The sequence below is a fragment of the Sarcophilus harrisii genome, chromosome 1 (assembly GCF_902635505.1).
Source record: "Sarcophilus harrisii chromosome 1, mSarHar1.11, whole genome shotgun sequence".
Classification (NCBI taxonomy): Eukaryota; Metazoa; Chordata; class Mammalia; order Dasyuromorphia; family Dasyuridae; genus Sarcophilus; species Sarcophilus harrisii.
The window spans coordinates 366,225,570-366,239,024 of record NC_045426.1 but is presented as its reverse complement, the minus strand read 5'-3'; the positions used below and the strand labels follow the sequence as shown (position 1 = coordinate 366,239,024).

The 13,455-nt window shown below is 39.1% G+C and overlaps 1 protein-coding gene across 5 annotated transcripts in view; it reads right to left on the bottom strand.

Annotated features, from left to right (window-relative positions):
• Nucleotides 1–566: 566 nt before the first annotated feature.
• Nucleotides 567–13,455, bottom strand: part of ST8SIA5 (ST8 alpha-N-acetyl-neuraminide alpha-2,8-sialyltransferase 5) — a 110,042-nt gene continuing 97,153 nt past the window's right edge. For all 5 annotated transcript variants that reach the window (XM_031945989.1, XM_031945990.1, XM_003759526.3 and 2 more), the window contains 2 exons: nucleotides 7,549–7,641; nucleotides 567–1,944 (listed from right to left, as the gene is read on the bottom strand). In XM_031945989.1, the coding sequence (XP_031801849.1) occupies nucleotides 1,476–1,944; nucleotides 7,549–7,641 (562 nt within the window). In that variant the 3' untranslated portion in view covers nucleotides 567–1,475. The remainder of the gene's footprint in view (nucleotides 1,945–7,548; nucleotides 7,642–13,455) is intronic.

The window sequence follows — 13,455 nt, the reverse complement described above, 5'->3', positions numbered from 1 at the left end:
TCTCTCAAATGTGGGGCCAGTGGGAGGGGAGGTAAAACCAAAGGAGCCCTAAGGTCCCTTCCAGTTCTGACATTCTACAAGTCTATGATGGGATATCTAACTTCTAAGCCAATTGACAAAGAAACTATACCCTATACAGAAATCCAAAGCGGGAAGGAGGAGGGAGGAATGGTATGAGTCAGAGGTAAGAGGTAACATTATGTTTACATACTCTAGACTGGACATAAGATAGCTAACTTCCTCCAGGCTCCGTATCCAAAGCTTACACCCTGTTCATGAAGATCATCAATCTGAAGGGGGGAGGAGACGGGGGTGGAAATGAATCTCTAGGATTTCTTCCTTGTCCTTTAGCAAGACCCAAAAGAAGTGTTAATAATGCTGGTGTCTGACAGATAGGACTAACTCCTCCCTTCAAGACAACCCATTTTGGGTCAGTCTTTTTACTGTCTGGAGGCATTAAATTGTTCACTTTAGAGCTGTTAGTTGGCCCTCCAAGGCATCTAAATATATCTAATATGTATCCCCCGGTTGAAATGGAGCTGAGAACAAGAAGGCAGATGAGAAAATGAGCGGCTATGATTTTAATGAGTTTGTAACACTAGCCTTGGAAATCTTAGTATAGTTGGCTGATCTGGCTTATTTCCTTTCTTAGATTTCAAACCCTAAGTTAAGCCTGTAGGCACTGAGAAGAACATAAAGTTTTGTTTAGTTCTAGAAAAACAAAAACAAATAAACAAAAATAACCATTTAGTCAAAGAGCCTATCGGATAAGCCTTGAACCAGATCCTACTATGGCAAAAGAGTGAAGTTGGTCTGGTTGGATGACCTTGAACAAGGTCACCTTCTCTAGGACTTATTTCTGGGACAGTTGAACAGGATGATCTCCAAAGTCCAACTGAGCTATGATATTCTATGGCTCTATGATCAATATCAAAGAATCACTAAAAACCCATCATAAAATTCAGGAAAGCAAACCATTGAAAGAAATCCAACACCTGCTTGAATCCTCCACTGCTTCCTTTTAGTGATTTTCTGAAGCTGTGAAAAAAGCCATGACAGCTTGTGCTCACTCAGGTGCTAAAATTTAGCAGCGATGTGCTTATTCACTTATATTTCCAGGGCCCCACTCCTTGCTCAGTCAATGGACAAGACGGAAGATTTTCTTCCCCCTCCTCCCCCAAATTGGGGGTTTACTCACTGGGCACATGGGTGAGTGGAGGATAAGGAGGACTAATACTTAGCAATAGGGGTAACTTTACCCCATTTTCCCATTTTCTTCCTCACCCACTCCAAAGTGCAAGGGGTATGAAGCCCTGGCAATATGGCCCCATTCTTCAAAAACTATTGCATAAATGCTGGGCTTGGCCCACTTCTCCCAGTCTCTTCCTATGTTTCCCTGTTGTCCCCTGATGCTGGAAGGAAGGAAGGAAGAGAAGAGAGGGCTGGAAAGACAGGCCAGCCGGCCGCCTGCCTCATCAGCAGCAATTGCAGGTGCCCGTGTGGACTCGGAGGATGCCCCGGCTGTGCAGGTGGAGAAAGTTAAAGATCTCGGAGGGCATGGCGTGGAAACCAGGGCGAGGCTTGACGTTGTCATAGTAGTGGTGAGTGATGAAGAGCCCCGAGGGATTCATGGGAAAGGCCCAGAAGCCGAACAAGTGGACCTCCTCACAGAGCTCCAGGGCCGCAGTCACCAGGATCAGCCCCGTACTGATGCGCTTGGCGCGCACCCCGAGGTTGAGCCAGTAGCGGGACACGTTGATCAGGTACTGAGGGTGAAAATAATACACCGCTTGCGGGGACTCAAAATCATCCAGCACATACTTGACGCGGATGGAGACGTCAGTGTTTCGGGTGTTGTAGAAGGCCGGAAGGAGTACCGAAGCATTCTCATAGACCTGCAACACCTGGTAGAAAGGTCGCCTCCACTTCTCCAACTTGTGGAACCTGGGCGAAAGCAGAGAGACGCAGCAAAATGGAAAACAGTTGAAGAAACGTTAGACTTTTCAACTATCCTAATTAAACGCCATCTTCCTAGATTTGGTTTTGGATCGGTAAGATCTTATCAGGATCTTACTGAAAATGAAATAGAAAAGAAATTGTTTTTTTCGGAAACTGGAAAAGTTAGGTACAAATCCTTGCTCTTCCACTTACTAGAAGGGAGAACATCTTGCAAGGTCACTGTAAGGAAAGCACTTTGAAAATCTTAGGCTTCTATGCAAATGTGAATTCTTAATTTGTGACATTATCTCTTTATTCTTCCTTTACAAAAGATTAGAAATCAGGTCTCCATAGCTTTGGGTATCAAAGTCAAGTCTGCTGCCCTCTAGTATATGGTATTATTTTCTCTTCTTCACACAGATAGTTAATGTTGTAGAAGGGTAGAGAGCTGACCTGCGAGTGAGAGACCTATTTTAAGGTCTTTAAAGCCTGCCTCTGAGACAAATTGGCTGTTTGCGACCCACAAGTCACTTTCTATTTTTAGTTAACTCTCGAACACTCTAACTTGCAGAACAGGTGCTTTCCAGTACTGGAAGAAGGTGAGAAAAGAAGAGTTCGACTGGCTTCTGAATCTTCTTTATTTTTTTTTGATTTTTTGCTTAAGCAATTGGGGTTAAGTAACTTGCCCAGGGTCACACAGCTAGGAAGTGTTAGGTGTCCAAGAACTGGATTTGAACTCAGGTCCTTCTGACTTAAGGGCTGGTGCTCTACCCATTATCATTTAGCTGCCCCTGAATCCTCTTTAAATGTAGGCTTTGGGAGAAGTTTTTTACTCCAATTTCCAATCCGAGGAACAAAGGCAACTGAGGCGTGAGTTCTAAAGCTGATACAATCTCCCTGGTAATGGAACCAGGAATTTCCATACCAATGAAATCACAGGTCTACTTTTAAAAAAGATAACTAATATAAGAAAAAAAAAGATAACTAACATAAGACTGTGCAATCGGCCATGTGAATGGAGTCAACAGTAAGTGCTCTAAGAATGCAGAGGAGCAAGTCATTTGGGAGATTGGGGATGGACTTAAGAGTCAGAAGTTCCAATTTTGTCCTTAAGTTTGTTTTCAGGTGCTATAGCTCATCAAGATCTTCCAAGGTATTCATCATCCCTTCTTGATGTGTCTATTTTGCAAAGTTGATAAGCATATGTCACCTAAGTCATTTATGAAAATGTTAAATAGTGCAGAACTGATGTCTAGAGATCTCCTTCCAAAAAATAATTGAACTATTAATGACTACTCTTTAGGACTTGCCTATCAACAATTCTCTAACTCCACTAATTGTTTATTTCTCAGTTTTCTCTTCATTTTCCACTTGTTGTAAATCATGGGTTCAACTCTACTATCTGTATACTCTCCCCCCAGAAAAAACTCATCACCTAGGAGATTATATCAACTTTAGTATTCACACTTCAGTTGCTTTTGCCCCTTGGATTGGAAAACTGAGTAAAAAAATTTCTCCCAAAGTCTACATTTAAAGAGGGTTCAGAAGCCCAGTCAACTCTTCTTTTCTCACCATTTGCACCCCATAAATTCAACTCCATCATCATTATGCCTTTGTTGGATGCTTTTTCCTCCCTCCATTTTAAATTTTCTTTTGTGTTTTGTCAGATTGTAGACTACAGAAAGGCAAGGATTATCTCTCTTTTTCTTATTTGTTATCTCTAAAACTTAGCCCAGTGCCTGGAATATGGTTGGTGCTTAATAAATGTTGTTGTATCTTGTTTTTGTTCAATCATTTTCCAGTCATATCTGACTCTTCATGACCCTATTTTGGGATTTTCTTGGCCAAAAATGTTGTAGTGGTCTGCCATTTTCTTCTTCAGCTCATTATACAGATGAGGAAACTGAAACAAACAGGGTTAAGTGACTTGCCCAGGGTCACACAGCTAGGAAGTATCTGAGACTAGATTTGAATTCAGGAAAATGACTCTTTCAGACTCTGGGCCTGGCATTCTACCCAATGCAACATGTAGCTTCCTGTATCGTATTTTATATTTTTCCACAATGGAAGCATGACAGAATTCTAAAATCTAGGTATACTGTAGCCATAATATTCTCTGTATTTACCAGTCTAGTAGAAAGAGGAACCAAACCTGTAATTTTCCTTAAAGAACTCCCATATGAGGAAATTCACTCCACCAAAACAGATTGACACCCTTTCAGAGAGTTATCTAGAGCCCAGCTTCTTAAATTGTGGTTCATAACCCCATATGGGGTCATGTGACTGAACATGAGGGTCTCAAAATTAAGACTTATTATCAGTAAATGTTTGATTAGTTAAGTTTACTGATTTGCAGTAGGAAGACTGTTCTCTTCTCTAGTTTGAACATTTAAATAACATTTACCCTGTTCCCCTTGATCACACAAAGATCACTATGATGACACAGAATCATACCTGTCAGCTCTTTCAGCTGTAGAAGATGTAGTTCTTTTAGGACTCTCTCATCTTAGCTTCCTAATAATCTTGAATATCAATAATTTGCTATACATTTTTAATGTCAACTTGGAGGGAGGTCTCTAGTAAAGTGCCTTAGAGATCTGTCCTTGGCCTTGTGATGGTATAAATAATTTTGTCATGAGAGTGTGAACTCCTTGAGGGCAGAGAACATTTTTTGCCTCCCTTTTTTATGCCCAGCATTTAGTATGGTGCCCAGCCCTAGTAGGCACAATGTTTAGGGACGGTCAATGATTTGGATGAAGGCACATCTGATATGCAGGCCAAAGATTGTTGTGATTTAGTCCTTTCTCAGTCATATCTAATTCTTTATAATCCCTTTTGGGGAGTTTCTAGGCAAAGGTAGTCAATTTACTCAATACCATATTTACTCAACTTGAGTTTACAATTTATTGAAAACTTGATTTCACATGAACTGTGGTTTAGCCTTTCCCTCTCTTGTCTATATATGTGCTTTTTAAAACTTAAATATAAAGCTTCACATTTGATAGTATTAAATTTCATCTATTTATATTCTGTCCAGTGAGCTAGGTTTTTTGGATCCTTACTTTGTTTATCCACTGTGTTAACTATTCCTATTAACTTTATGCTGTCCCTATCTTTAGCAACCAGCAAAAAGATGAAAAAAGTGATGTGATGGGCCTAGTCAGTAAGCATTGACTGAGTTCAAATGCAATTTCTGACATTTACTAGCTGTGTGACTTTGGACAAGTCACTTAGCCCTGTTTACCTCAGTTTTCTCATCTGTAAAATGACTTGAAGAAGGAAATGGCATGCTTGCCATGGCAAGCAAAACAAAATGAGAAGACATTAATAGAGGAAGTGTTCAGAATAAGGGAGGTGATAGCCCCTCACACTTTGCCCTGGTAAAAGCATATCTGGGGTATTATGTTCAGTTTGGGGCACCATTTTTAAGAATAAAACCTTCAGAAGATACACAAGATGGTAAAAGGACCGGGGATCCTATCATACAAAGATAGATCAAAGGAAATTGGGATGTCTAGCCAAGAGTAAAAGGGGCATAGCTGGGGACATGAGAGTTTATTCAAATATTTAAAAGTCAGTGCTCAGTATGTTGCCTGAAACCTTGATTTTTTGCTTTTTTTTTTTTTATTTTTCAGTCATGTCTCACTCTTCATCATCCCATGTGTTTGTTTTGGGGATTTTTTTTTTTTTGGCAAAGATAGTTTGCCATTTCCTTCTCCAGGTCATTTTACATATGAGCAAACTGAGGCAAATAGGGTTAAATGATTCGGTTAGAGTCCCACAGCCATTAAGTGTCTGAAACTGGATTTGAACTCAGGATAATGAATCTTCCTATTTTCCAGGGCCAGGATTCTATCTATCTAGTCACCTACCTGTCTTGATACCTAGTAGGTTCTTAATAATTCTAGTGACTGGTTATCATATGGAAGACCAATTAGCTTATTCTGTTAGGTCCCAAAGGCAAATTTCACCTTTATAAGTGGGAGTATGTCCTAACAATGAAAACTACCCTGAAGTGGAATGGGCTGCCTCAAAAAGTGGAGGGATTCTCCTCACTAAAAGTCTTCAAGCAAATGAGAAAATGACATAGCAAATTAACATAACTCATAAAGGGAATTTTTATTCAGGTGTGGACTGGATAAGATGATCTCTAAAATGAGTGCTTCCAATCCTAAGATCCTGTGACTCATATCCTAAACAATCAACTCTGAACTTCCAGGCCTATTCAAGACCATTTCCCCCCAACTTTTTACTCAGTGCTTAATAACCCATTCATGACTTGAGGCTTGGGAGAAAAGGAGAGAAGTAACAGAAAAGGGAAGAATAAAGATAAGAAAGAGGAAGAAAAAGAAAGAAGAGAGGCTGAGGAGGTCAAGAGAGTAAGAAAATTACCAACTCAGGGATCTCAAGGTAGTAAGATCCTAGCAAAGTCATAAAGCAGACAGAATTTTCCTCTTATCTCCTAAAATGTTACTATATACTTTTGGGAGCAGGTCTCCCTTTTTTATCCTTTTTTTTTCTTTGTATAAAGTAATTGGGGTTAAGTGTTTTGCCCAGGGTCAAACAGCTAGGAAGTGTTAAGTGTCTGAGGCCAGACTGACTCCAGGGCTGGTGCTCTAATCACTACAACATCTAGCTGCCCCTATCCGTTTTTTACTATTTTAGTACTGGATCTATTAGATCTAGGGTCAGGCACTTCTTCTCTATTTTAGTTGCTTTTTTAAAATGAGGCGATTGGACTAGATCTTTAGGGTCCCTTCCCAGTTTGAAATATTATGGTTCTGGGATACAGAAGCAAGTGCTATGTGCTAATTAAAATTTTCATAATATTATTGTTCTTTGGGAAATGATGAGCAGGATACACTCAGAAAACCCTGAAAAGTCCTCCTCGAATCCAAGAAAAGTAAAATGTACTGTGTACAAAGTCATAGCAATGTTCTGGGATGATCAGCTGTGAATGACCTTCATTATTCTCAGCAATACAATGATCCACGACTATTCTGAAGGACTTATAACGAAAAAATCCTATCCATACTCAGAGAAAGAACTGATTGTGTCTGAATACAGATTGAAGCATTTTCTTTCCTTCTCTCTGTCTCTCTTTGTCTCTTTCTCTGTATTTTTCTTAAGGGTATTTTTTTTGGGGGGGGAGATCTAGATTTTGTTTCACAACATGACTTTTATGGATATGTTTTGCATAACTTTACATGTCTTTTCTTAATAGGAGCTCGGAGTAGGGATAAGGGAGAGGATCTGGAACTCAACATTTTAAAAACAAATGTTTAAAAATTATTTTAAATGTAACTGGGGGAAAATAAAAATATTTTTTAAAGTTTTCATATCTAATAATAGATATGACTCCTTTAAGACATTTAAAAAGTCTTGAATGAAAAGGATCATAAGTGTAATATTATGCTCAATTGTAACATTATACATAGGTCTCCATTATTCTCAATAGAGAGAATACCCACCTCTGACACTTACCTGTGTGGGCTTAGGTAAGTCACTTACCTCCTCTAGGTGAGGGTTGGGAAGGAGAATGTTGGTATCTGACTGGATAACTTCTAAGGTCCCTTATAAATCTAAACTCATGACAAGGCTCAGACTAACCTCTCTGTTATGATGCTGGGGTTCACAGTAACAACATCGGTCTTTGCCCCAACGTCCCCTGTGTACTTCTCTGAGATTGGGGGTAGGTTACACCTGCAGAGAAAATGACATAGCAAATTAACATGAAGTAAATGAGTCCCTTTACCCTCTCCTTGCACAACTGCTGGGGACCATCACATTTTTATCTTGCCATTGGATTCCTATAACCCTGATGACTTTGCACAGCTCTGCCTCATTTCAATATATGCATGAGCCAAAATATTGTCCATTATATGATGTCACTAGTTTTCTTCAAAAAAACAAAGAAAGAATAATAACTACTGGGGGTGGGCTGGGAAGAACGAAGGAAGAAAGGAAATAATTTCTCATCTAACCATACCACTTGGCAATTTCTTGGACCTCACTCTGCTCCAAGAAACTCATTATTGGAAAAAGCTCACCATCCTACAAGATCTCATCAACCTCGGAACTCCACCTAATCACTTTCCTTTCCTCCTCTGATTGCAAAGTGGAGTCAGGAACACTAAAGCCTCCATTTAAGGAGGAAATTCAGCTAAACTCAAATATCTATCACTCAACTGGCTGTATTACTTTGGGATTCCTCTGCCTTTTTTCCCCTCTCTGAGTCACGTACCTTTCTACTCTCATCCCTGCCCCTTTTCAGCTTTCTTTTGTACTTTGCTTTCAAGAGTTAGATTGTAAGCTCCATGAGGGCAGATAACCATCTTTCTTCTTTGCATTTGTTTTGCCAGGGCTTAACACAATGTCTAGTACATCATAAGAGACTGGTGTTTGACTGACAACCACTTTTTCCTGAGAGACACTAAAACATATTAAGTAGGACGCTGGACTTATAAGAAGGAATACCAAGGTTGTTACACTTATAAGCTGTGTGACCATAAGCAAAACACTTAATTTCTGTGATTTTCATTTTCTTTTCCAGCTTGTTAAGAGACCCAAATGAAATAATGCACATAAATGCCTTGTAAAACTCAAAATCCTGTAGAAACATGAATCATTGTTATGATTGTCATCATATTTATGTATTTTGAGCCTGGCACAGCATCATACATCCCCCTCTGAATTTTTTATCTCTTTGTTGGGTCACCATAGTTTACATTCTAGTGGTGAGCCTCTCCTTAAGTAGATTGAGTCTTGAATAACACAAAGTCTGTCTCTGCTCCCTATCTGAAGCCAGAACTTCTGCTTCACAACCAACAAGCACAGGAGAACCTTCCATAAGGATCTCATTGCAGAAGGCTTACAGTGGAGAACACACAGAATCATAAAGTTCCTGATTTGACCCACAGGGCATATAAAGACACATTATTTACAAATCTTATCCTATTAGATTTCTACTACATAGTTTATGAGGCCACAGAGAGATAACAAGATGGATCAGAACTCATGAACAAGGATGCAGAAGACCTGATCTAAGTGCAATTTTGTCATTTAACACTTTGTGCTTCAGTGTCGTCATCTCTAAAATGGGAATAAGGATTATAAATTATACTTGTATAATACTTACAGGCTCACAAGGAACTTACAACAAATAATTTTACTCCAAATTTGCAGATAGCAAAACAAACTGAGGCTCATAGATACGTTATCATCCTGAATCATCTTTTTCCTGTTACAGTAAAACCAGAAAAGGTTATTTTAACTAGTTACCCTCTATTTTCCCACCACATCCCATTCAAGAGTTTCTCAAATTTTTGTACTTTGACTTCTGACTTTATTACTGGACTGAAGCTGTTCTCTCTGAAGCTATCACTGATATTTATTCACACCAATGTCTCTTTTTCAGTTTTTATCCTACTTGACATTTTTGGGACATTTTATACAGACAAATACATCCACTTTTGTAAATTTTTTCTTCCTTTGACTTTTTGTTGCTTCAATCATATCCAACTCTTTGTGACCCCATTTGGGTTTTCTCAACAAAGGCTTTAGAGTGGTTTGCCGCTTCCTTCTCCAACTCATTTTACAAATGAAGAATTGAGGCAAACAGGGTTAAGTGACTTGATCAGGGTCATCCAAGGTAGAAAGTATCTGAGGCCAGATTTGAACTCAGGAAGAGGAGTGTTCTTGACTCCAGGTCCAATGCTTTTGTCCACTGTGCCACCTAGCTGACCCACCTTGATTTCTAGGACACTGCTGTTTCTCTGTTTTCCTATTTAATTGATCCTTCTCCTTTGATATTTATCTTCTGCCTATCAAAGCTCTACCTTGAGACTTCTCTTGTTCTTCTACAGATCTCTGGTTCTTTTCTGTGAGTAATTGTTGAGAGGAAAAACAATTTCCAAGCAATTGGGCCAATAAAACCATTATTAGTGTGTTATTTGTCCTTTATTTTTGAAGAAGACCAATGACATCACATAATGAGTGATTGATTTATGCATGAATTGGATTTAAGTGAGACAGAATTGTACCAAAAAATCATCAGTGTCATTCTTTCTTCCAAAATCACTTAAGTCAATGGCAAAAGAAAAGTCAGGATGACTGGTGATGGCTGGGATACAGTGGATGACCTTAATGTCTTCAAGGTCTGACCAAGCTCTAAGCATACCGCACCGCCCACTTCAGCTGTCTTACTAGGCATTGGAACAAATTGTTCTCATCCACCCATTTCACTAGAAGAAGTTTTCACATGCTTGAGGTAGACATCCTTTAACTCATGTATGGGTTTTAGGTTTGTTGGTTAGCTTTAACCTGGTTTAACTCATCTTCCAAGACAGTTCACTGAGGTGTAGTGACTACATACAGATTTTTGGAGCCACAGGTGAGAATTGAGTGACAGAAAGGCACCAAAGGTTGAAGAATAGCCCTTAAAAGGGCTCAGCAAGCCTCCCCATCCAAGGTATTAGTCTTATTTGCAACCCCCTCACAGAACTATGATGCAGAACTTAAGATTCTTCTGCTTCTGTTCTTTATTAGCATACTTTCACCCTTTCCCTTCTTTACTAACAGTAACTTGAATTTTCTGTTATTGTGACCTTCCCAATGAAAAACAGGCAGAAAACTGTAGCTGGGGGGTGAGAACTGTAGAATACAAAAGTCTCAGGGTGTGAGAGTCTTGGCTGAGAACCCTGCCTCATATTTCACTGAAAAAAAAAAAAAAAAAGACTATTTGCCAAGAGCTCCTTCTTTTCTCCTCCTCCTCATCTCACATTACTCAGATGCCTTCTGTTAGTATCTTCCCATTCACCCATGTCTCACATGAAGAGGTGGTCTCTTCTTGCCCAGAGCAATCCCCCTACATTTACAAAAGATCCCACTGAATTCTGTCCATTCCAGGAGTTTGCCTCTTCATCATCCCCCCCTCCCATTTATCTTCAATCTCTTCTATTTATTGTTTGCTTCCCTACTGCCTACAAACATTCCTATGTCTCCTTCATCCTCCAAAAAAAAAAAAACAACCCTCATTTGATCCATATATTTCTACTAGTTATTGTCCCAAATTTCTCCTTTTTTTGCTAAATGCCTTGAGTAGAACACCTGCAGTGAATGCTTCCACTTCTTTTTCTCTTACTCTCTTCTTAAAATCTCTACAATAAGTCTTCTAATTTCTTGGGGTTTTTTTTTTTTTTGGTTTTTGTTTTGTTTTGTTTTGTTTTTTCCTGAGGCAATTGGGATTAAGTGACATGCTCAGGGTCACACAGCTAGGAAGTGTTAAGTGTCTGAGGTTAAATTTGAACTCAGATCCTCCTGACTTCAGGGCTAGTGCTCTATTCACTGTGCCTCCTAGCTGCCCCTTTAATTTTATTTTTCAACCAAAACTATTTTCTTCAATGTTATCAATGATTTTTCGATTGCCAAGTCTTATAATATTTTCTCAACATTATGTTTCTTAACCTCTCAGCAGTCTTCGACACCATAGACTACCATCTTCTCCTAGATTCTCTCTTCTCTTCAGGTTTTACATTAGTGTATCCTGGTTTTTTCATATCTAATTAACCATTCTTTCTTAGTCTCTCCTTTGTTGGAGTTTCATCCAAATCACAATTGCCAATGTTGTATATCCCATAATGTTCTGTCCTAAACCCTTTATTTTATTATTATTTTGGTAATGTCATTAGCTTTCATAGGTTCCCAATTATCATCTCTATGCTAATGATTTTCATGTCTACTTATCCAGCTCTAACCTCTCTACTAATCTACAGTTTCTCATCTCCACTACCTATTGGATTTATCAGATGGGATGTCCCATATACAGCTTAAGTTTAGCATGTCCAAAATTGAACTCATGACCTTATCTTCTTCAAAATGTCCCCATTAGTCAAGGATACCTCCATCCTCCCAGTCCCTAAAGCCTGAAGGAGGTACCTTTGTACCTCCTATATTCACTCTGTTGCCAAATCCTGTTGATCTTACTTTTATAATTTCCTTCTTATATTCCTACTTCTCTCCCCTGACACTGCCACCATTCTGGTTCAAGCCCTCATCACCTCCCACCTGGACTATAGCCATGACTTGATAGTTGGTCTCCCTCATTCAAGTCCTTCCCTACTATATTCCATTGTAGAAGTGATCTTCCTAAAGCAGAGACCTAACTTTGTCACTCTCTCACTCAATAAACTTCAGTGGCTCCCTATCACTTCCAGGTGTGGGGTACAAAATTATCGAATTTACAAGTAAAACCACTGAGGGAGAGCTCTGAGCCATTAATCATGTATTAAAGGGATTGAACCCCTTCAATGAATGGGATCTCAGATCTTTCTCATCATCTGAGATGTTTCCTTTCCCCGGACCTTATTTTCATGAGGCTTGATACCCAGACACTCAGAAAAGGCAAAATAAAAAAGCTCATTGGTTGGTAAACCTTGCATTTGAACCTCGTGGAAGGCCAGAAATAATGCATTAGCCTTAGTAGTCACTGGATGGGGAAAGCAAGGGCAAGAACATTATGATTAAATGGTCATAAGATGGGCCCCTCCTCCTGCTGAGCAAGAGGGTGGTCCAGAAATACAAAACATAACTGGGGAACTTTCCATATCACCCACTCTGGGTTTGGTCATCAGCATTCTTGTGGTTATGCAAATGAACATTATAACTGGTAAATAAATAGTGAACAGTGAATTTATAAGTTTTTAAACTCTGAGGCTACTATAAGAATCTATCTTATCTAATTATACCCATATGGTATCTGTAAAATATACATTACTATGTTATTCTTATATTAATATTACTTGATAAAACTGACTAAATGTATATTAGTAGATAAGTATACCATTGATAATTGCTATCAATCTTTACTTTTATGGAATCTCACTGAACTAATTAATACTGATGGAATAAAACAGAGATCCAATAAATCATTTCTCTCATAAGGACAAATACAAAATGGCATTATATGGCATTCAGAGCCTTTCCACATCCCATCCCAATTTCCATCTTTCCAGTGTTCTTAGATGCTTCCATATGCTCTGTGATGCAGTGACACTGGCCTCTTTGCCATTCCTCATACAAGACACTTCATCTCCCAATTTTGGGCATTTTCCCTGGTTGTTTCCCATTCCTGGGATACCCCTTTGTGGATTGTGTTCAGTTTATCCTGTAGAGCCTATTTAAACATAGTTATTTCACATGTTGCTTCACTCATTAGATGGTAGGATCCTTGAAATAAGAGACTATTGTTTTTGTCTTTTTTAGCATCCTTAGTGCTAAGAAAGAGAAGAAAGACCAACCTCTGGAGATACAAAAAGAAAAACCAAACTTTTCCTGTCCTTTGACAAGCTTACATTCTATAGCTGCTGTGGTCATCCCTGCCTCAGTATCCTTAACAGCTGACCTGCCTCCCTCTTTAAACTGTGGTCCTCCACCCTCCCTATGCTTGCCATGTGAATTTTATTCTGAATCAATAGGAGAAGTGGACATAAAAGAAATATCAGAGCTTAGAAAGATAAA